The following is a 24,966-nucleotide window of genomic DNA, read 5'->3' on the forward strand; positions in this document are numbered from 1 at the left end:
CCTAGCTAGCAAAAACCTAACCTAATCCTCCCTAAACTAGCATAGCCTATTCCAGCCTAATTTAATGATGTATTTAGCTGTATCCGTTGGAACATGTTACTAGTGTTGTGCCATCTGAAGTGTTAGACCTCTATGTAGAATGTATTGTTAATATGTAGCAGTTGTGGAATGTGTCGGTGGAAGTTAGTGATCTGCTGATGGATATGAATTCTGTCAGTCAAATGTTTTATACTATAATGATTACTATTGACAAAGTCAATTACTGAACAGGCGATGAGTCACAATAACGTGGCTAAAGTATGTTGACCAACACACAACTCGACTTGAGAATGGTCCAGGACGGACCGAAACGTCGTCGTCCCTTCACCTTCTAGTGTGTGGTCTGGTCAATATTACTGAACAGGTTTGGAATAGATTACCTTATATAATAAGGGGAAATGCTTACATTTACTCTCCTTTGGACTGCAGTCAGGCTAAATCCTATTATCCGCAGGAGGGTTATTAAGGTTACAACCTTTCTTAATCAACAAAAGCCAAATGCTCGTTAAACCAGCCGCTAAACCTGTTTATGAATGTAAACCCTTTACACACGACTCACAACTGATGACGTATGTAGTTATCCCGAATAATGCTTCGTCCACGTCCTGGGTTCGAATCCCACCTCACTAGATGCTTCACCCACGTGCTGCAAATACCAATAATGGCCAACAGAACCTATTCACCTAACCTAATAGGCCTAACTGTTCAACTCATTCTAGTATATAGTAGCATTACCCTTTATTTGCAAAAATGCTAATTTTGAATACGCATCACGTTATAGTTGATTAATGTGTCTGAGGGATTGGTTGCCACTTGGACGAGCCTAGCCTAAGGTTCTAAGGCCACCACAATAGCTTACTAATACAAATATTAATATAAATAAATGGCAAAAAATATTTTAGGGATAATATTTGTATTATTAATATTATTATTATTATTATTATTATTATTATTATTATTATTATAGTAGTGGAATTAACAGTTGTCACTGCGTTAGCCATTACTGACCAACTCGGCCTCCTAATAGAGCGTCGCATTTTGACGCATACTTTACATAAGGCCAAAAATTGTCGTACTAGAAAGTGGAAGCAGCTCGCGAAATTGATATACTGTCCCATTTTCATTTTTGGATCCTCTGGTAGGTTAGTATAGGGCACTTTAGTACGACCGTTTTTTTGACGTTCGGAAACCCTGAGGAGGACGGAGATTTATGCCAAGAGTTTTTTTTCGCAATTCAGGTCACCATGAAAATTATGGCAATGGTGTGTCTAGGAGCCTAGTAATCCTGACATTGATGGCAGAGGTTTATCACCTGTCTGGCAACCATTAGTGTTATAGCAGAGATGCACAGCGGCGTTGGTCACCATGATGGTGATAGCAGGTCTGTCGCGGGTCTGGCCATCATGAAAGTCTCGTGTTGCCAATTCCAATAATATTATGAGTGAGCTAAAAAGCCACGCCCTCATCCCGCTCCTGGGGTGAGGTTACCTCACGAAAAGGTTGATGTGTGTGTGTGTGTGCTCACCTGTTTGTTCCTGCAGGATGTGTGTGTACACTCACCTAGTTGTACTTAGTTTGGCTTGCGGTAGTTGAGCTTCGGCTCTTTGGTCCCGCCTTTCAGTTATCAGTCAAGTGGTGTACAAGTTCCTGTGTTGGGCTCTATCGTATCTACGTTTGAAGCTGTGTATGGAGTCAGCCTCCACCACATCACTGCCCAGTGCATTCCATCTCTTAACTATCCTGACACAGGAACTTCTTTCTAATATCTTTCAGGCTATAACTGTGAATTGAGTTAGCTTCAACCATTCCACTTATAACATCCACATTTAAAAAGCTCGTTCTGATATATGTGACTTATCTAAGTTTTTTTAATTTTCATAACTGTTTCCTAAAATCTTGTATGTCGTTATCATATTCCCTCCTGTTCCTCTCATCCTGTGTGGTGTGGTCCAGTTCCCTCAGTCTTTCCGCCCACCTTAATGTCTTTAGCTAAGAAACGAACTTTGTTGTATATAATATCAATTTGTTTAATTATATTTTATGTTTTTTTATGGATGGTTCCATGACGGGGCTGCATATTCAAGAGTGGTTCTCACGGAGGTTTTATATAGCGCTCATAATGAGAAGGTTTCTCCATTGTCCAGGTTTCTGTAAGGTCACGAAACGCTGCTCAGAAAAGATGACGTTTGGCGACTTATTCCTGATTGGTCTACTGCCACCCAGCTCTCCTTTCCTAATGCATTGATCTCCCTTCAATATGTTCCTCTGTGCCTGTCTTCTCATTCCGCCTAAGGAATAAAAAGACGGGTACAGAGGACATATTCCTCTTAAGGAATAACGTTGCATTTGTCTGGGTTTAGGTCCAACAGCACCTTTTTTTAGAACAAATGTAAAATGTCAAGTTTTGATGTATATGTATAAAACAGTCCCATTTTGTGTTGATTATAAAGGAACCAATTTCATATATCGTTGACGCGGAGCTGTGCGCGAACATTTACTTCTTGAATTCATTCAATAAAACGCGAACATTATTGGGAACGCTTGATAGTTTCTGGTGTGAACACAGGTGGGAGAGACGCGTCCTGATCTACGTCCGGAAATGTTAAGAGGAACTGGTCTCAACTCTGGTCTCTGGAAGACGTTGGTGGGAGACTTGTGGGCCTGGTGGCACCAGCCAAATACTCATTGAAAGGTGGAGTAACAACTCCACCTTTCAATGAGTAACTTACTGGAGTCGGAAGACTAACGTACTGAAAACGGAAATGCCAGAAGGTCAGGGAATTATGAGGGGAGATAGTGAGTAAAGGGAGGGAGGGGATTATCAGGGGAATGCGCCAAGCTATTACGACTGTATAGCACTTGGAAGGGATCAGGATAAAGATTTGGGATGGGATGGAGGGAAGGAATGGTGAAGTCCCCCAAGGGTAGGTACCAGTACCCTTTGCCTTCCTAATTTACACAAACGACCTGTTAATGCAGAACTAATAGAACTTAAAAAAGGGTTATTAATATAATGTAAAGTGAACTAGACACTCTAAGGGTTGTCTGAAAAATGGCTAATAAACTTTAATCCAGACACATGCAAAGTCATGCGTCTAGGAACATAAATAAGAAGACCTACATAACAGTACAGTTATGGGAGACGAAGTCCTGTATCTGACAAGGAGAAATATCTTGTGTTAAACCCCGCGAGAGTAACACCCATGAAACACAATACCAAAATAACGTGGAAGCCTCGTGTCAACCTTGCCAGCGTTTAAACTCTCTCACCAGAACTATTCGCATGCTTTACCTCATTATGTATAATGGAATGTGAAAAAAATCGCGGAATTCAGAGATAACACAATCAATGGAGTCCAAGAAATGTGCAAGTACTTCATTAATGATGATGTACTGCCGGGAATCTCAGCGAAATATCTAAAATTTGTTTAATGTAGGTGCAGCCTGCACATGACTGTAAAGCTGCCGCCCAGTTGGGTGGGTGTGGAGCACATGACTGTAAAGCTGCCGCCCAGTTGGGTGGGTGTGGAGCACATGACTGTAAAGCTGCCGCCCAGTTGGGTGGGTGTGGAGCTCATGACTGTAAAGCTACCGCCCAGTTGGGTGGGTGTGGAGCACATGACTGTAAAGCTGCCGCCCAGTTGGGTGGGTGTGGAGCACATGACTGTAAAGCTGCCGCCCAGTTGGGTGGGTGTGGAGCACATGACTGTAAAGCTGCCGCCCAGTTGGGTGGGTGTGGAGCACATGACTGTAAAGCTGCCGCCCAGTTGGGTGGGTGTGGAGCACATGACTGTAAAGCTGCCGCCCAGTTGGGTGTATGTGAGCAAGACTAGTAACTGTGTGACCCACCATAGATGTAAAGTGCTTTGTATAGGGACTGTTGTGAGCCTCTTGTTGAATCACTTGTGTTATAAAAAGATTATCGATGTGTATATGTATGTGTAAATGATTGTATACATATGTACATGTATATATAACATTAACAATTGTGTAACTAGCTTCAAACGATCGTCACTTGACTAGCTGAACGATAACCAATTATGTGCTACTGTAACACTTTCCACCCCCCACCCCCTCAAGGGATGGGTATGGAGTGCATAATCAAGAACTTTAATAATTCACATAGCCTTGAGCAACATGAACAAAGACGCCATCTGAGTACTATGCACAACTAAACTGAAACTTAATCTCCAGTTTGCAATCCCAGCTGCATAATGTTTCATGCAGCAAGACTCGTCTTCTGAGCTGAGGCTCTGGGAACTGAACCTTACAACAGTGGTGAAGAGGAGGTACAAGGGAGACATGATAACGACATACAATACTTTTTTTTGTACAATACGTGTCATTGTGTACGCTATGGTCCCCCCTGCGTACAAAATAAAGGAGTACTGTGAAAAAAAAGGTTTCAGCTCACAAATACCCACGTTTTTTATGAGTAGGTTGCTTAGGTTAGGTGGGTTGCTTAGGTTGGTGTGTTTTAGGACCCCCTGTACTTTGTAAGTTGTGGCTAATCAAGAGGACAGGCTGACGATAAATAGGCCTTAGGAGCTGACCTTTGACCCTAACAGCACATATATAGGAGAACACACACACACACACACACAGACACACACACACACAGACACACACACAGACACACACACACACACACACACACACACACACACACACACACACACACACACACACACACACACACACACACACACCAATTATCACTGAATAATCCATAGCAGTAACAGTAGCAAGAGGGGTCAATTAACAGTACTTGGCGTGGAGCGTTTAAAAGATCTTTACGAAGAAGATCCTTAAGGTAGCGAGGTGTGAGAGAAGGGTGGAGGGGTGTTGTGTAGGGCAGGTGAGGGGAAGCCTTAGGGGATATGTGAGGGGGGGGGGAGCAGAAGGCTCCCGGGTGGTGGGGCTGATTGTGAGGGGGGGATGGTGGAGTGAGGGAGGATAGGAGGGGGTTATGAGTTCATGGTGGTGGGGGGGGGAGGGGGTAGAGCAGGGGTGAGGGTTGGAGTGGGTGAGGTCAGGGTGGAGGGGAAATGCGCGGAAGAGGGGAGGGTTGTGAGGGAGCGAGTGAGGGGCGTCCTGGGGCAGTGAGTGGCTGGCGTCCGTCCTGAGGAGTTGTGTTGTGCCCCGTCTTGACCACACGGCTCCCGGTAAGTCCACCACGCACACACTCTCACACACTTACACACTCTCACACTCTCACCCACTCCTCACACTCTCACCCACTCCTCACACTCTCACACACACTCTCGCTCTTTCTCACACATGCGCGCCCCAGAACAGCCTTCAGGAACCTGTGTAAGGAAGCCTTCAGAACCTTGTATACCACATACGTAAGACCAATCCTGGAGTATGCGGCCCCCAGCATGGAGCCCGTATCAAGCTCAAGCACAAGACGAAGCTGGAAAAAGTTCAGAGGTATGCCACTAGACTAGTCCCAGAACTAAGAATCATGAGTTACGAGGAAAGGCTGTGTCAAATGCACCTCACGACACTGGAAGACTGAAGAGTAAGGGGAGACATGATCACCACAAAATTTTTCAGGGGAATTGACAGATTTGACAAGGATGGATTATTTAACACGGGTGGTACACGAACAAGGGGACACAGGTGGAAACTGAGTACCCAAATGAGCCACAGGGACATTAGAAAGAACTTTTTAAGTGAGTAGTTAGTAAATGGAATACACTTGGAAGTGATGTGGTGGAGGCTGACTCCATACACAGTTTCAAATGTAGATATGACAGAGCCCAGTAGGCTCAGGAATCGGTATATCAGTTGAATGACTGTTGAGAGGCCGGACCAAAGAGCCAGAGCTCAACCCCCGCAAGCACAACTAAGGCGAGTACACAGTGGGCCCTGGTGGCACACGTACGTGCGCACACACACATATCCTTGCACGCTGACTCTCCCGCCATAACCCGCACACTTCCTCTCAAAATATGCTATCACACCATCTCCCTCTCGCACGCTCTCACGCGCACTCACACGCCTTCACACACACTACCTCATACACACTCGACCTAACACGCACAGGGGGGGTCTGATAGCTGAGTGAACAGCGCGCGGGACTCGTAATCCTGTAGCTCGGGTTCGATTCCCGATGGAGGCGGAAACAAATGGGCAGAGTTTCTTTCACTCTGATGTCCCTGTCACCTAGCAGTAAATAGATGCATGGGAGTTAGACAGCTCCTACGGGCTGCTTCTTGTGTGTGTGTGTGCGCGTGCACGCACTAGTACATGCACGCATGACTTGTCACTCCAACCCTATCGTTAATATCAACTGAGAATGAGTTACTGTCCTCTGTAACAAGGAACTCATAATTACGTCGACAAGTACCGCCTTGGCTTCGTTCTCGACTGACAGTCCGAAATCTCGGGTTCGATTCCCGACAGGGAAAAAAAATTGTTAGATACGTTTCCTTTCACCTCATGTGTCTGTTCATCTTGCAGTAAATAGTTCGACCATGGGGGACCTGGATACAAGCCTAAAGTATATATGTATACAGTCTTCCTGTCCCCGACAACAGGAATTATATGGATAGGCCACTCGGAGATAATTGTTTTCATTTTGACGCATACAACAATATAACCTAAATTGGATACAACATAACTGCAAGGGAAGGCTAGTGAGGACGTGGTTGTTAGTAAGCGCTCCTGTTAATGGCGTCTGAGAATTAACTATGTCTTTGTTAAACTCATCACTTCGTAACAGCATGGAATGGGGCCACTTAAGCTCTAGTTACATAACTATATTTGGAAATATTGGTAATATGAGTAGCTAAGCTGTCACACAACTTTCGTATGGAGTAACTCTGCTACACTACACTAATCTACTTGTGAAGAACAGAAGACTACAGATTGTAAACAAAGTTGTGGAGGTTATATAGAGTTACTGCCCAGGGGCCAGATTCACGAAGCAGTTACGCAAGCACTTACGAACGTGTACATCTTTCCTCAATCTTTGACGCCTTTGGTTACATTTATTAAACAGTTTACAAGTATGAAATCTTGCCAATCAACTGTTGTTATTGTTATAAACAGCCTCCTGGTGCTTCGGAGCTCATTAACTGTTTAATAATTGTAAACAAAGCTGCCAAAGATTGAGAAAGGGTGTACAGGTTCGTAAGTGCTTGCGTAACTGCTTCGTGAATCTGGCCCCAGAATGGTAAAGTTCCTGACGAAGACAGACCTACTAAACCTCTGTTCAAAACAGTCACACGTCTTCAAACCTCACGTTGTCAACATTCAGAAGCGTTCATATCTCCCTCTCCGAACAACTATACGGCTCTCGTTATATATTAACATCATTATATATTAAAGCTCTGTGTATAGTTAGGCGTTGGTTAGGTGTGTAGCTTCTGTGGGCGAGTATTTGTATTTGTAGTACGTGAGTGAAGCATTTTCGAAGTTGCGATTGGAACAGAAGCCGGCAGCGAAGCACTGTTCGAGAGGTGTTCGAACGTGATCAGTAGTGAGTCGTGTGTAAACCGTTTTTATTCATAAACCAGCCCGTCCTCCAAACAAAGATCCAAAAGTGATTCCATGCACCCGCCAAACCCCCTGTTTATGAATGAAAAGCGGTTTACACACGACTCACAACTGCTGACGTTCGAACATATCCGTAACAAGTGTTTCACTGACGAATTTTGTTCGAATCATAACGCTATAAATGCTTCACCCACGTACTACAAATACAAATAATCGCCAACAGAACCTAAACACCTAACCTAACCTAACCTATGCCTATATATGCACAATATGCTAATATATTATAATATTAATTTATACTTGAGAAAATTCCCGTTTTGAATGAACAGCATGTTAAAATTTATGAATGCGTCTGTGGGGTCGACCGCTGGATGTAATGGACTTGAGTCGAGGACGGGTTGCATAAACAGCGGGTTTGGCGGCAAGATTAACGCGCATTGGGCCTTTCAAGACAATTTAAAAAATACTTAATGTTTTATAGTTCCAAGAACAGGGAATGAAGATGGACTTCTGAGGTTGTTCGCTTGATTCTCTCAAGTAGGTTTAAGTCTGTAAGTGGGAGGGTTTCAATCCCTTTTGTCAAGTTGTTACCAACTTTGACATTTCGGGTTGACTCTTGACCTCAAGATGAAGTTTAGAAGTAGTGAACTAGTTCTCTGATCATACTCAAGTCTTCGTCAAAAGCTCTTGTTTTACTTCTCGATCAAAGTCAAATATCGCTATGAATCACACGCCTGACTTCCTCACACACCTGTCACAATTAAGTCACTGGAGAACAAGAAAAAGCAATGAAAAAAGCAAATCGGGTCGTTCAAGGACTGCTTGTCTCTCTCTATAAATTGTCTTGCAACAAGTAAAGAGTTTGAAAATATGTTGATGACACCATTGCCCACAAGGCCACCGCTGGTGTGCAGGGGAACCTCGTGCAGCCTGTGGCACAGGTCAGTCCCCGCACACACTGCCCCGACCTAGCCCACACTCACATGCCCAAATTATATATATATATATATATATATATATATATATATATATATATATATATATATATATATATATATATATATATATATATATATATATATATATATATATATATATATATATATATATATATATATATATATATATATATATATATATATATATATATATATATATATATATATATATATATATATATATATATATATATATATATATATATATATATATATATATATATATATATATATATATATATATATATATATATATATATATATATATATATATATATATATATATATATATATATATATATATATATATATATATATATATATATATATATATATATATATATATATATATATATATATATATATTACTCAAGAACTCTGTGACTCAATTGAGGTTCAAACCCCCGCCGCCCAAAACCACCCCTGGAGTAGAGTACCGTTACCACATCTCCAGCGATAGTCTATAAGGACTGGTTAGCTCCATGACTAACCAATCCCCGGCGACACTCGTGGTGCAATGCTGGCACAGTTTTTCATCAATCCCTAGTGCATGCTCATGCGTGTTCTTAAGACAGTTGTGGGTTATTCCAGCTTGTTTCAGGCATACACATATATAATGGGTGTTTAGTGACACGTAAGAAGACAAAATGCTTGAAGCACAAAGGTGAGTTAGGAGCGTGTGTAGCCTGGGGAGAACAAAGGTAACATTGGTGGCCTTCATAACTGGAAGTGTGTGTTGTAGAGTGCCAGGAGCTGCATCTGTGTGCTGACGAGTGTGGTGATGAGCTCTCTCTTCCAACACCACAACGGTTGTAATAAAGGCTATAATGATGTTTGCAGGTTGTAGATGTTATACAAAAATGTTTCTTCGTCTCTCTCTCTCTCTCTCTCTCTCTCTCTCTCTCTCTCTCTCTCTCTCTCTCTCTCTCTCTCTCTCTCTCTCTCTCTCTCTCTCTCTCTCTCTCTCTCTCTCTCTTTCTCTCTCTCTCTCTCTCTCTCTTTCTCTCTCTTTCTCTCTCTTTCTCTCTCTCTCTCTCTCTCTCTCTCTCTCTCTCTCTCTCTCTCTCTCTCTCTCTCTCTCTCTCTCTCTCTCTCTCTCTCTCTCTCTTGCCTACCTGAGAGGCAGTAATACACCACCACCGGACCTCTCACTACCGTCATATATACGCCAAGGTATACTGTCTCCGTCAGACTATAGTTGCTGTGCTCTCCGTTACTGACCTTCAGTGAGGCACCTCAGTCGTCGTCACATCTCCCGTCTTGTCTCGAGAATGTCTCCTTGTAGTCACCTCAAGGTCTATACAGTGTTCGCATCACTTCTTGTACGGTCCGAGCTCGATCCTCGATGGTCCAAGTGTTTGGGCACCGTTTTCTTCACTCATCTTCATAGCTGATGGCCACCACAAGCTTCTGATGGCCATCTCTTCTCTGATGGCAAGAGAGATGTGCAGCCCGCCTCCATGCTTCCCTTGGTGGAGTGCTGCTCATGTCTCTCTTATCCTGAGGACGACGACCTCTCTGCTACCAGGGAACAGGCTCAGTGCTTTCGCCTGCATGTAATGGACCTGACTTACACCTTGCCGCCGCTGCTGTCGGGTCCTGGAGGCAAACATCATTAACGGTAAGGCATTATTATCAGGAGGAACCGCTTAGGCAGTGTGGCTGTAGAGCAGTTTGTCAGGAAACAACCACGACGAGATGTCACACGAGGTCAAGGCTCTGGGACACTAAGAAGTCATTATACCGAGCAGGCTAAAAATATCGTTAGAACCCACATGTAATACTGTCAAGGCTGTCTGTCACCCCAGCCTGTACTGTCAAGGCTGCCTCTCACCCCAGCCTGTACTGTCAAGGCTGCCATACAGTCACTCCAGCCTGTGTTGACGGCTATCAATATTTGCTCTGGGCTTCTGCCTTACGTAATTGTTTTTTAAATAATATATTATTGTCTGACGGTAATTCATTTGTGAACTGTTGGTAACAAAGAGAATTACAGAGAAGGAAATGTTTGCTGTATCGTCGACACCCCCCCTCCCCTCCTCCGAGGAAGAGGAAGAGGTTTTTGTACAATAATTGATATGTGTGTATGTATGTATGTATGTATTTATGTATGTATGTATTTATGTATATGCATGTACGTACGTATGTATGTATGTATTATATATGTAATTTGTAAGATGAAATATTTTTTAATAGATTAAACAAATCCTAACAAAGTGTGAGGAGTTTGGAGAAGAAAATAGTGAATAGTAACGAAGGAGAAACAGCAAAAGTGTTGATCAAAATAATAAGGACATTACTAGTAAGTGGAATGGGAGAAGGTGAAGGGCAAGTGAGCAACAAGTGCTGCAGACACAACCACTTGAACACTCAACACTGGTTTTTGTCCTCCACTTAAGTTCACACTATCGTCTTGCCACCACTTTTCACCCCCTCCCCCCTCTTCTTCCCCCTGTACACCCAGGAGGGGTTGTCTAACACCTTCCCTTGGGGCACTAATCAGCACTTCTCTGCGTTGAAGAACGTGTAGGGGGGGGGGGTTGAAATAGCCTAAGCTACTCTATCCCTTTGAGATGTATTTTTTTGCTTGTCTCAATAAACATACTTGAACTTGAACTTGAAGAACGTGTATTAGTCCGCTGAATATCTTCTGCAGATCTTGAAGTAGTGTGCAATCTTTGCATGGTTAACACACACGCTGGTGTGTGTTGCAGTGGGCCGAGGTGTTGATGCACTAGGAGAAACACCAGGGTTATCCCGTCAGTGTTGACGGTATATGCAGTGGTCTTTGTGGCTAGTGTCCCCAGGTTTATTATTTAGCGCTGAAAGCTAAGAATTAATGTGGTTTCGATGTGTCCAAAACGTCCCACCTCGCCTCCAGGTACTCCTGTCTCTCCTGTCTTACTGTCTCACTGTCCTCTCAACCCCGTCCCATCCCTTCAGAAAACACCAACGTTCTTCTCCCTCTCCCCTCTAGTATCTACCCCCTTCCTCCCTCACTACCCCTCCTCCCTCCCCCACTACTCTCTCCCTCCAGTAATATTTCACTGTCACGTTCTTAAGTGCGAGTACTGATGCCTTGAAACCTAATCCGGATTTGAGTGTAGCGTTTGTTAATAAAGCCACACGAACGACTGTGCCTGTGTGTTTGTCTCTGTCATCATATGCAAATATTAAGATGGAGCAGGCGGGACCGTATATTAAATATTTATAAATTTACCAGAATTTAACATTTTAATTTGGGCCGAGGGGCGAGTTTATTGGGCAGCGCCACTCATCCTGTGAGTGGACACACCGCCATAGTGACAGTATTGGGCAGCGCCACTCATCCTGTGAGTGGACACACCGCCATAGCAGCATGTACAACACTCCCCAATAGGAAGAAAACCCGTTGTTCATCCTGTCACTTGTACCCAGACACAGCTGGGACTTGCTTAACTGTCTCGAGTGAACAACTCCTCAAACAAAAAGATTAGCATTCATCAACCGTCAATCATACTGTGAGTGAACATATCGCCATAGTGACATCACTTATCATCACCATGACTATCATCATCACCCACCTTTATCCAACTTACATATGAGGGAGAGAGATTAGCGGGAGAACATTATGGGAGATGTAGAAAAAGATATTACAGTGTGACGTGTGTGTGTGTGTGTGTGTGTGTGTGTGTGTGTGTGTGTGTGTGTGTGTGTGTGTACAATAATAAATCAATTTACGGCTGCCACAAATGTTGACAACTATCTCACACTTATTTACACTTCTAGGAATGCCGACGTCATGAAGGAGAACACGACGACCTGGAAAAGCAATCATCATTGACTGAAGTGTGAGAGACGACGCCGCCAGCAGCAGCAGCAAGTAGCACTCACCACAACTCTGAATTAGGTAGAAAACAAAGAGAACCCAGACAAAATACTTAATGTGATTGTAGCACTACAGATATTCAGAGGCTTCATAGTCGAAAAGAAGTTCCTACATTCAATAAATAATGCTAGAGTTATTTATATAGTGTGGTGGAGCTCATTAGATAACGCTAGAGCTCAATAGATAACGCTAGAGATCAATATATAACGCTAGTGCTCAATAGATAACGCTAGAGCTTAATAAATAACGCTAGAGCTTAATAAATAACGCTAGAGCTTAATAGATAAAGCTAGAGCTCAATAGATAAAGCTAGAGCTCAATAGATAAAGCTAGAGCTCAATAGATAACACTAGAGCTCAATAGATAACGCTAGAACTCGGTAGACAAGGTTAAGCCTATACCACAATGGAAGTCACTTGTCCATTACAAGAGAAAGTGCGGAACAGAGAATGCTTTTGCCCATATATAATACCATAGAATTCAACAGAAACCGTCAGAAATCTTTACAAAAATACCATAGACACAGAGGTAATTAGCGAATGACAAACTTAACTGGAAATACAATCAATATAAAAACGAATTGTATACTGGAAAGCACCATAGATCTCTGAAAAAACTGAGATTCTGGAATTAACTGTAAATATAGGAAAAGCGCCAACATTCTAATTACTTTTTCGCAATCGACAACAATCACTGGAAACCAAACTATGTAACTCTAAAATCCATTAGTAGTATCTATTAACCAAAATACAGACCTAAAGCAAAGAAACCCAACTCGAAAACGTTAGAAACTCGTTAGCGGAGGACAGAGACTTATCAGCTGCCACCAGTAGCGAGTTAGCGGAGGACAGAAACCCATCAACTGCCACCAGTAGCGAGTTAGCGGAGGATAGAAACCCATCAACTGCCACCAGTAGCGAGTTAGCGGAGGACAGAAACCCATCAGCTGCCACCAGTAGCGAGTTAGCGGAGGACAGAAACCCATCAGCTGCCACCAGTAGCGAGTTAGCGGAGGACAGAAACCCATCAGCTGCCACCAGTAGCGAGTTAGCGGAGGACAGAACCAGTAGCGAGAATCCCAAAGCGTCCTGCGCCCTTGCGATGCTGTCCACCCCCACCACCGAGGTCCCAGGGATCATGGAGCCAACGGCACAGTCCCTCATGGCTCCCACATGTTCCAACATGACGTGTAGTGGAGGTATAAACTGCACTGAAAATAACCCCGGAGCAACCATACTGTCCCCCATACTCCTGAGCATGACAGGAGTGACAGGTGCGTATCTCTACTTCTCTTATCTGTCTCTCTTTCCACATCCTTTGTTATATTTGTCTTGTTTACATTATTTTTCTGTCTGGGACATTGTGTTTCTTATTTTTACTCTCTCTCTCTCTCTCTCTCTCTCTCTCTCTCTCTCTCTCTCTCTCTCTCTCTCTCTCTCTCTCTCTCTCTCTCTCTCTCTCTCTCTCTCTCTCTCTCTCTCTCCTCTCTCTCTCTCTCTCTCTCTCTCTCTCTCTCTCTCTCTCTCTCTCTCTCTCTCTCTCTCTCTCTCTCTCTCTCTCTCTCTCTCTCTCTCTCTCTCCTTTACATAATATTTTGCTCAGTATTCATCATACAGTGTGTTGGTCTACAATTTTATCTCTCAACAGTTTAATTCCATTATTTTAACCATGCATAATGCGACAATACACGTTATATCAATGTAAAATGTATACTTCACTTAGTATTTGACATAGCTGAGGAAAGATTTACTAGCAAACATACCGACCTGCATCTTCATTCTCACCGTCTTGTTGTTGTTGTTAAAGGTTTAGCTACTCAGGACGAAGTGTCCATGTAGCACGGGCTATGGTGAGCCCGTATATACCTCTCACCGTCTCTGACCGTCTGTTAATATTCCTGTCGTCACAGTATTACTAAAGTCTTCCCCTCTCCCCTCCCTGCTCCTCCCCTCACAGGACAGGTGTGGGCTCTGTGTTACCTCTACGGCAGCAGCGCCAGGCGACACAACGCCCGCACAGTGTTCTATGTCTTCCTCTGCACGCTCATCTGGACAGACTTCCTGGGCAAGATGCTCACGACGCCTCTCGCTATCATCTCCTACGCTGTTGGTCGCTGGGTGGGCGGGGTAAGTGTTTTCTACCATGTAGACATAGCCTAAGCTACTCAATCCCTTTGGGATGTATTTTTTTTCTTGTCTCGATAAACATGAACTTGAACTTGTAAGTGATTTATGCTCGCTTACTTGGTGATTTATGCCCGTTTAGGAGGTCAGGTTAAGTGTTTTATGTTCACTTAGGGTTGGATCAATTGGTAAGTGCCTGCTTAGGAGGCGTATCAAGATTTTAGGCTCGTATCAAACGGAAGTGTTTTATGCTCGCTTAGGGGTCGGGGGGGGGGGGGGGGTTATGCTCGCTTACGGGCCGTGATGAGAGTATTTCTGCAAGCTTAAGGACAGGGAAAACACGGGGGAGATATCTCCCGTCACGCAGGGTGCAGTTGCGTCTCCACAGATCTCCAGTATCAGCTAATGATACTGATAATGACTCAAAAAGGCCACCACTTACGGGCTATTCATGCCCGTGCCACCTTTAGGGTGGCTTAATTTTCATCAATCAATCAATCAATCAATCAATCAGAAGAAAAGAACTCCCGTCCTGGAGTTCATAAGGGTCCAGGAAGGACCCCAAACTCCGTCACTTACATTTCAGATGCGTGTGGTTGGGTTTTAAGATATATAAATATGTGCTGAAGTTTGTGAGTGTGGTTGTCTGCTTCAGAAGGCGATGTGTGACTACCACGGCTTCACTATGGTGCTCTTCAGTCTGCTCACACACTTCACCGTCTCCACCATGGCCATCGAGAGGTTCCTGGGCATCTGTCAGGGATACTTCTACAGTCGCAACGTCACCCCTTCACGCTGTAGGTGAGTGTGTGTGTGTGTGTGTGTGTGTGTGTGTGTGTGTGTTGTGCGTGTGACAGACAGACACGGAAACAATCAGAGACTTAGTCTAGATTTTCAGTCAACTAGTTACTATTCAACCAACTAAATTATCATCAAATATCCCCTACTGTTATAATGGCCATGATGTTGTAAACTTGTGGAGCTGAGTGAGTGGAGCTGTTGGGACTACCCACAACAAAGTCTGGAACAATTGAACAAATCCACAAGGGCCGTGATGAGGATTCGAACCTACGTCCGAGACACGTCTTAATCGACTGTGCCACGACTATTGTGATTTCTGTGTGTAGTATAGTCTAGGACAATATTTAAAACTTTGCACTAATACTTATATTTAATAATGGCCAAGAAAACTAACTCGTTGGACTGAATGAGATAATTTAGTACTCCCATAGGCTAGCTGTACAATGACTCAGTTTAAATGAGTCATTGAGATATATATATAGAATATATATATATCTCTATGTTCTATATGAACATAGTCCTCAAAATGCTTCATTATAAGACATTATATTATATCGAAACACAGAGCACAAGAGAGTGGAGTATAATGCTATCTTCCGTAGAGTTAACTGATGTCAACAAAACGTATGCTATCCTACGGGCAAATGTTAATATCATGACGTCACAGGATGGGCGGAGCCTGTCTGCCAGTTTGTAAACAATGACACGTGATTTTATCACCTCGCCTCACCCCTTTTTGGCGGGAATTTACCTCGTAATTTAGTTCTGTCAACCGACGATGTTGTTCAATTAATTTTGGCCTCTTTAGATTTTTCCTAAACGAATAAAATATTGGCTGGGCAGAACTTGTGGATAGGAAAAGCTGTTCCTTTTTTTTCGTAATATGTTTGTCGTTAAGGGTTTAATAGCATATTTAAGGGTTCATCTGTGTGTGTGTGTGTGTTTACCTCCTTGACAGTTGAGTGTTTGGCGCAGTTTTACTTCTCATTTTCTAAGATTTTTTCATGTCTTGAATCTGTGAATTGTGTTTGTCGCCACTGCGCACACATGTTCCCACACCCCCCTGTGACTCTATTGACTCTCTTAGTTCTTCCTCTAGTTCCGCTCCTCTATTCCTGGAACGGTCTATTGTTGTCTATTTTATGTCTCATATTTTACACTTTCTAATCATATCTTCTATTGTTCTTCTCTCGATCTCCAGAGATTGTAGTTTCAGAACTTTTAATGCCCTCATAGTTCATATGTCGGGTTTCTGGTAACGGGCTCGTTGTCAACCTCTCAACGTTTGTTTTCACACGGTGAATGTTCCATTCAGGAGCTCTATATTCAAGTGTTGGTCTTACACAGGTCTTTTTCCCTTCCCGAGGTTTCTACCAGTCTCCCCTTCAAACTATTCTGCGCCTCTTCTCTTCGATCTTCCTTACAGAGTCTCATAACTGCACTTATTGGGACTGAATTCCAGAAGCCATTTGTCTGACCACTTACGTAGTTTGTTATTGTGTTATTATAGGTTTTTATAGGACTCGTCGGTATATCAGCCTCTAGTAGACTAGGAACCAGTTCTCTTATACATGCTTTCAAGGTTTATATATATATATATATATATATATATATATATATATATATATATATATATATATATATATATATATATATATATATATATATATATATGTGTGTGTGTGTATATCACGAAAATAAACACGTGATTAAGAATGTGACAATGTCAGACCACGGAGGAAAAATGAAACAGGAAATTTCCTTAAGTACTTTCGTATATTAAATACATCTTCAGAAGGACCTTCTGAAGATGTATTTAATATACGAAAGTACTTAGGGAAATTTCCTGTTTCATTTTTCCTCCGTGGTCTGACATTGTCATATATATATATATATATATATATATATATATATATATATATATATATATATATATATATATATATATATATATATATATAGCATGTGGTCGTACATAGTCCTTCTTGCTGTCTGTTATTAATGGTGTTGTTCCAACAATCATTTACTGGTTCTTCTAGGTGTTAACCCACGTGTGGCCGTGGGGTGGGGGTGTGGGGGGGGGGAGCTGCGGCGGGCCTGACCCGAGCAGAGAGTGATGACCCCGGGTCTTGAGGGTCATTACGATCAGGTCATCAGCGGCCGCTGGATAAGGGCGACTCGCTAAATTGGATGATTCTCGCTATGTAGGTCGGATGGGTTGTTTGTCTCTCTCTCTCTCTCTCTCTCTCTCTCTCTCTCTCTCTCTCTCTCTCTCTCTCTCTCTCTCTCTCTCTCTCTCTCTCTCTCTCTCTCTCTCTCCGCAATTTTAAATTTAATTAAATAATTAAATTTATTATATATATATCTATCTATCTATCTATATATATATATATATATATATATATATATATATATATATATATATATATATATATATATATATATATATATATTGATTTTTTGCCGTCAGAGGTGGATAGTTTATTAAGCATCCCCTATTCAATCAGTGAGTGGTAGTTTGTTGTGAACCCCGACCAGTTGTGTAAGCGGTATCCTGATCCCTTCCGAGTGCTATATAGTCGTAATGGCTTGGCGCTTTCACTTGATATTTCCCCCACCCCCCCTGAATAATATTACGAGAACAGTATTTACGGGCTATTCATGCCCGTGCCACCTCTTGGGTGGCTTAATCTTCATCAATCGAGAGCAGTACGTCCTAACCAGACGTTATATGATGATATCCTGAACAGTTGATAAATAAAAGTAATTGCGGAACTCCAGTTATCTAATACTTATCATAAATGGTATAAAACCTTATCATAAGATTTGTAGATCAGTGTTTAAAGGGAATTCGGAAGTAATAATAATACAGCTCATGCCATCTGTCGGCAGAAGAGAACACTATCAACTTTTTTTTTGTTTTTTCTTCTTTTTAGCAGGGATAATCCTGCACGGGCCCTAAGCCTCTGGCTGGCCCACTAAGTGATGCTTGTTTCTGTTTTACTTGGGCGGAGGATGAGTATTCATGACTCGTATGGTCGCTTCAGTAAGATTTTGCCATATGTGTTTAACAACTTCCTCTGCTCTGTTGAATCTAAGGTGAAATCTGAACGGGTTTAACATAAGAACATAAGAACAAAGGTAACTGCAGAAGGCCTATTGGCCCATACGAGGCAGCTCCTATTCTATAACCACCCAATCCCACTCATATACTTGTCCAACCCGTGCTTGAAACAATCGAGGGACCCCACCTCCACAATGTTACGCGGCAATTGGTTCCACAAATCAACAACCCTGTTACTGAACCAGTATTTACCCAAGTCTTTCCTAAATCTAAACTTATCCAATTTATATCCATTGTTTCGTGTTCTGTCCTGAACTGTTTGTAACTGTGCACTGTGTTAGATAATGTTCCAGTGGTCTGTCGGGCAATCCTCCACAGTGTTGACATTTCCTCTCATCCTCCGGAACCTGTAAGCCTATTTCCCATGCACATGGGTATCCAAGCCTGATGCGAGGTAAGTGCACTTCTGTTGTTCTACTGCCCCCTTTCATCAAACTAAGTGGTTCGTAGTTGGTTGAATTCTTGTACCAACCCGCAGATCCTGATGTTGCAACTGCTGTGGTCACTGTACATCATTCGCATTGCTCTGTTTCGAATTACTTTCTTCATCTGGGATAGACTCTGTGGTATGTAAATGTCTACATTTCCCCTCTTAGTAGCAAGTTTTGCAGCTTCGTCTGCAATGTCATTACCTAATAGTCCCACATGACTTGGCACCCAGTTGATAAGTACCCGTCGGCCTTGTCGTTTGAGTGTGTGCATGAATGACAAGACATTTGTGATCAGATGGATGTTATCACATATGTGTTCTTGTTGCAAGGTTTCAATGGCGGTTCTCGAATCTGTATGGATGATAACATGTTGCCGGTGTTCAGCAAGAGCATGTTCCAAAGCCTTTTGAATGGCTAGCATCTCTGTTTGTAAACACTATCAACTGGCTGGTCAATAATGGCCATAAGATACAGCTTACGCCATCTGTTGGCATCAAATTACACTTATAACAAATTACCCCACAAAATACAACTAACGACATCTGTTGCTTTTCCAACGCACTATAAATAGCCAAACAGCAACCCATAAGGCGGGTTGTCGTGCTCGGGTAGGAGGTTCCAAGCTCCGCCCACAAGATATGGGGTGCATAATAAATGGCATATCATTGGTAGAAACTCTTTGTTGACATTCACACAACAGCCAATCACAGGAAGGGATCAGCTAAAGGCTCCATCCACTAAGTAAATCATCTTAGTTCAGCCCACCAGTCCTGCTTATGGAATTCTGCTTTAACTTTAATTTACCCAAAAAAGTGAAGTGTTAATTATTTAAAGTGTTAATAAAGTGATAATTAAATATTGTAGGATATAAAAGATGTTATATAAAAATGGGCTGGCTACCTAATTTGAGACGTTATTATTGGGGGTTGCCTTGACACAAATAATGATACACTGCTCTGCCCTCTTATTCGAGTAAATTATTCAGTTAGATGGAGATTTCTGTCAGGTGCAAAACAGAAATTGTTGTTCTTTTTCACAACAACCTTGTTGTTGTTCACAAGGACCTATTTCTTAGTTTAAATTTTATTCATAAAAGAGTGTTGGTATTCCCCGCAACAGCCAATCACAGGAAGGTATTTCTGGAAGCTCGGCCTCCTTATGGACTCAGTACATCGCTCTAGCTCATGGCTCGCTGTTTCATCTCTTGTATATACAAACTATGACTTTTTTCGATTACTGTTATAATTAATAATATGAGATATAAAAGTTTTTACATAAAATGGCTAAATTCTGCCATTAAATGGACTTTGTCTGGTATACATACAAACATACACCAATTTATTACCATTCATCCATTATTAATTTCAAATGTAATGTATACTGTCTATTTTTTTTCCTCTTGCCATTACTTGGTGCAATATTTGAAAGTTTCTATTTATTTATCGATCTATTATCTTGTATTTATATTTACAAGTTTCTGTGCTTGGAAGAAAACTCTGCATTGAATTGGGACTAATTTATTAAATAATATTATTTAGTATTAATTAATATTTACAATTATTATTAATTACAATTATTTATAGCTTAGTTACTTTCATGTAACTCGCAATCGTACATTCATAACATTAATAGCCCAAATTAGCACATCTTGCTTTTAAATTAGCCCAAAAAGTAGCAAGTAGCGAAATTAAAAATTTGGGAGCGCGAGGCTCTCAAAAGTAGCCCAATTCGCTATTTGTAGCCCAATCTGGCACCACTGCTGGTGTCCATCCTAGCAATTTTGATACGATTTTACCGTCACTGTGTTTGATATTTTTGTAAATAAGCGATAAAATAAGAAGCAATTAGAAGTGACTTGAGGAGGAATGATTGGGATTAAACTTAAATTAACTGTTGTTAAATTAACGAATATTATGCGCGTAAATGATACATTATCATCCCGATACACGCACAACCGGAAGTCACAATCTTCAGTGTCAATATTTGTTCATTTCCACGGTGTTTGTAAAGATATAAACACATGTGTAACACTTTACAGATAAATCACATTTTTTCAAATGTATAACAAAACACACCACAGGTAACCTTGCCCAAACGTGACGACGCCCAGACGATGACGTTGACAGTGCCAAAAAGTAATTGGCACACATTTCAGGGAAGCGTGTAGCCCATACATTAGTCTGATGAGGCACGCTACCTGTGTGTGTGTGTGTAGAGGTGGGGTGAGAGTGTGTATGTGTGTGTACTGAGTGTGGAGGACAGTGGTGTGTGTGTACTGAGTGTCGAGGTGGGGTGAGTGTGTGTATGTGTGTGTACTGAGTGTGGAGGAGAGTGGTGTGTGTACTGGGTGTGGAGGAGAGTGGTGTGGACTTGTTGCATGTTGAGTGCATGTTGAGTGAAGGAATTATGAAGAACACGTAATCATCAAAAGAGAGCACCAGACCTGTGAAAGTATATAACTCGTCTGTGCCACACTAGCCCGTCCTCCTAAGGTTTCCCCAACGTCAAGAAACTGTCGTATTTAAGTGCCCCCTTATCCTAACCTACCACAGGACCCAAAACAGAAAACGGGACAGTGTGTCACTTTCGCGATCCGCTACTTTTTTGTAGTACGCAAGAACATGCATACTATTTTCGGCCTTGGATACTGTATACTTCGAAATGCGACGTTGTGTTAGGAGGACGGGCTGGCATATAACACCTCCTGGACATCATTAAGGAGGCCAACACAGGAGGAGGAAGTCGAGGACGGGAGACAGCGAGGATGTTATCCAAGGCACATAATTGACTTGAGAGTGGTCCAGGACGGACCGAAACGTCCTCATCCCTTCACTTTCTAGTGTGTGGTTTGGTCAACATATTTCAGCCACGTTATTGTGACTCTTCGTCTGCAAGAGAATACATGTTTTCTACTTCACAAAGTTGACGTGTGGAGTGCTGGACAGTGGAGCTGGGAGAAACCTAACAGATACGTCAGTGTCCTGGGCATATCCTGGCCACTGTGACATAGCCGAGCTGTTGCTCTCTTGGTTGCATATATGGACGTCTCCTCGTGTGTCCCCTCTGTGTCAAATGTCTACCTTTCAGGAACTGTGTCTTTGTTTCTGTTAGTTCATTAAAGTTTTCATCGGACGGTCGTTTCCGCAATCTTTTAGTCATGACACGAAACTCCTCCATTAACTACTCGCCCCTGTCTATTACACACTGTTTCCACAAAGTAACACGACAGTATCATGCAGGGAGATGTCAACAAGCCTCGGTGTCCGGAGGTATGTAGTCTAACACTTTGTCCAGCAGCTAAACTCTTCCTTCGAATAACACTGGAAATGTTGTTGGGGCAACAACTGTGTTCGGTGTCTGGATAATATACTAGTTGCAGTGTATAATTTCGCTGTTAGTATGCAGTATATACACCGAGAACGGGAGTGCCAGCCACCCCCCCCCCCCCTCCCCATATACACTCCTGGTGCGTTACGTTTCACCACTGGAGTGTCTATGGTGCTCTGAGCACCTCTACACATTCCAAGTTCTTCCAGGGGATCGTATATGGTATATACCAAGTTATAACTCGGCCATACCACACCCGGAGGTCGGTACACGCTGGCCGCCTCCCACGAAATCGTCCACATCACAAACCTCTCATCCGCCGGGAATTGTTACATCATAATAAAAGAGGGAAAAGGATTGGCTTGGTAGTTGTGATGTTATGACCATGAAAGATGGGATGTGATGGGCCGAGGTGGACTGCTGCTTGAGTGGTGTGGTGTGAGGCGTTCAACAACACTGCTGGAGGAAAGACGCTACAGTTGAGATATGATTAACAATGTACAAGGCCTGGACAAAAGACAATGTTGAAATTGCGAAACATTATAACCACAGGGCGCGCATGCGCACACACACTGGCACGAATCTTCTCGATATTTCTTATGTTTTTTTTCACAGAAGCAGGAACTTGAAAAATTAATATACATGGCCCTTGTGGATTTGTTAATTGAAAAATTAAACTTTCCAGTCGCCACACACAACCAGACGATCACCAGAGATATTTTAACGAGCAACTCTGAAATAATTGATAGATACATTGACAATAGAAGATTAGACATCAGTGAGACGTTGCACATCAAGAAATCTAGACTAGTAATCAACAAGCAGCTAACACACAGTTACACTCTATACCCACTTCATGACCCCGGGCCAACGCAGAAGCAGGACTGAATGACCCTGCAACAGGAACGGAAGCAGCCAGGAGAATCTAAGCTGCCAACACGTCACACTCTATGTTGATACTTTTAATACCTTATCAATATCCCCCGTGTAATGTCATTCATCTATATGTCCCCTAACCACCTCACCATAAGAGGATATAACCAGGTGCCAAGCACGGTAGATATTTGTCTTTGAAAATGTGAGGAGTAACCTTACGAAACTCATTACTAGGCGTTTCCCAGTAAAAAGTAAAAATGAACTTTGGGGAGTTAATTTTTCATCTTCGTGCTTCAGTGAAGAAAAACATAAGGACTATCGAGAAGATTCGTGCCAGGATCGAATCTAAACCTTTGTCGTTTTCAACGAAATATGTTTAAAAGAAAGACTGCTACCAAAATATACTAATATATCATCACAATAAACATCAGCACTTACCCTGTCACAGATACTACAACATACTGGCATCACTTACTACCTCCACCACTTACCATATACCACTATACTACCTGTACATACCACCACCACATACTACCTCCACATACCACATACCGGAGCTAACATACACCATTCAACACTACCAGCGCCAACTTCCAAGAATAAGTAACAAAGTAAGAACAACCAATTATAACAGCGCCTCTCAGGGGATGACACATTAATTGGCAGATAAATTGGCAGGAGGTCAGAGGAGGCGGCGTTGATGGTGCTTGATGAAGGTGTCGATACAGTCATCAACTCGCTCGTTGAGCTCAAGTGGCCGCCCATCACCTCTCCACTTCCTCCCCCACTTTATCACTGCCAAAACTTTTAGCAAGCTTCGGCTTCTGGGCCCCGCCTCTGAATTATTAATCACCTGGTGGGACTCCGCACCTCGGTGAGTTGACTACTTTACAACTATCTCGGGTGCATTTTATGTATGCAGTTTCCCCTGTACTGCATCTTTTCCTTGCAAGAAGGGGATGCAGAGGGGTGCAACAGACTCTTGTAGGGGGATATGTTGTCTCCGCCTGTGTTTGAACACGTTTTTGGTGGTTTCACTGACTTCCTGAGACTGTGTCATTAGGTGTTTGTGTACATAGCACCTTTGATCTATCAAAGTCTGTTAGGGTATGAGGTTCACCTTTTTATGAGGCGTAAAGCGCTGGGCCTCCGCCCCCATAGACTATCTTTGTTGTACCATTTGTGCTATAATTAACTATCCTAACATTTGAATTCATTCTCGAATCTATCTTTATATTTGTGGATGATGTTGGATTCTAAAACTTCACTGAAGGACGCATTGGATTGCGTGCTTCAGTGCATTCCAGTGTTGATCACCGGGTCAGTGTACAAGTGTTTTCTTACACTTCTTCCCCTCATTTGTGTTTCCAGCTTCCACCTGTGCTTTCTTGTCCTAGTTTCTCTGTCCTTGTCCACCTTGTCAGTTCCCCCGCAGTATCGTGTGTGTGTGTGTGTGTGTGTGTGTGTGTGTGTGTGTGTGTGTGTGTGTGTGTGTGTGTGTGTGTGTGTGTGTGTGTGTGTGTGTGTGCCCGCGAAAGGTCTGGGTGAAGGGAAAACCAGTTGAAATGTCTAAACTTTTAGTCGTTTAGCAAAAGTGGAGACCGGGCCGCCATGGGACACGTGAGCGAGATACATAACACAAGTGTGCAGTGAGATATACAGAGCCAACATGTGGATAATCACAAGCGCATGTATCCATGTATAATGCATGAGTTCATGTTGAACACAGTGAACTAGTGTAGCAGAGAAGGTGGCAGTGGTGCTGTGTATGTTTGTGACGGTGTTATGGTGTGTGGTGGTTAGCTAGTTGGGTGGTGTGTTATCGCAGTGGTTTGGAGGGTAGGCTTGGGGCAGTACAGTGCCTGGCTCTGGC

At 42.6% G+C, this 24,966-nt stretch overlaps 1 protein-coding gene across 3 annotated transcripts in view; it reads left to right on the forward strand.

Annotated features, from left to right (window-relative positions):
• LOC123767932 (prostaglandin E2 receptor EP4 subtype) overlaps positions 1–24,966 on the forward strand; it is a 58,368-nt gene that overhangs the window by 23,484 nt on the left and 9,918 nt on the right. Inside the window, exons 1-4 of one of the 3 annotated variants that reach the window (XM_045758108.2) lie at positions 5,150–5,204; positions 12,312–13,684; positions 14,368–14,537; positions 15,190–15,335. In XM_045758108.2, the coding sequence (XP_045614064.1) occupies positions 13,513–13,684; positions 14,368–14,537; positions 15,190–15,335 (488 nt within the window). In that variant the 5' untranslated portion in view covers positions 5,150–5,204; positions 12,312–13,512. Of the gene's footprint in view, positions 1–5,149; positions 5,205–9,775; positions 10,165–12,311; positions 13,685–14,367; positions 14,538–15,189; positions 15,336–24,966 lie in introns of those variants that run through there. The other 2 variants (XM_045758109.2, XM_045758105.2) reach the window with 2 other exon arrangements.

This window comes from Procambarus clarkii, chromosome 58 (assembly GCF_040958095.1).
Source record: "Procambarus clarkii isolate CNS0578487 chromosome 58, FALCON_Pclarkii_2.0, whole genome shotgun sequence".
NCBI classification, from domain to species: domain Eukaryota; kingdom Metazoa; phylum Arthropoda; class Malacostraca; order Decapoda; family Cambaridae; genus Procambarus; species Procambarus clarkii.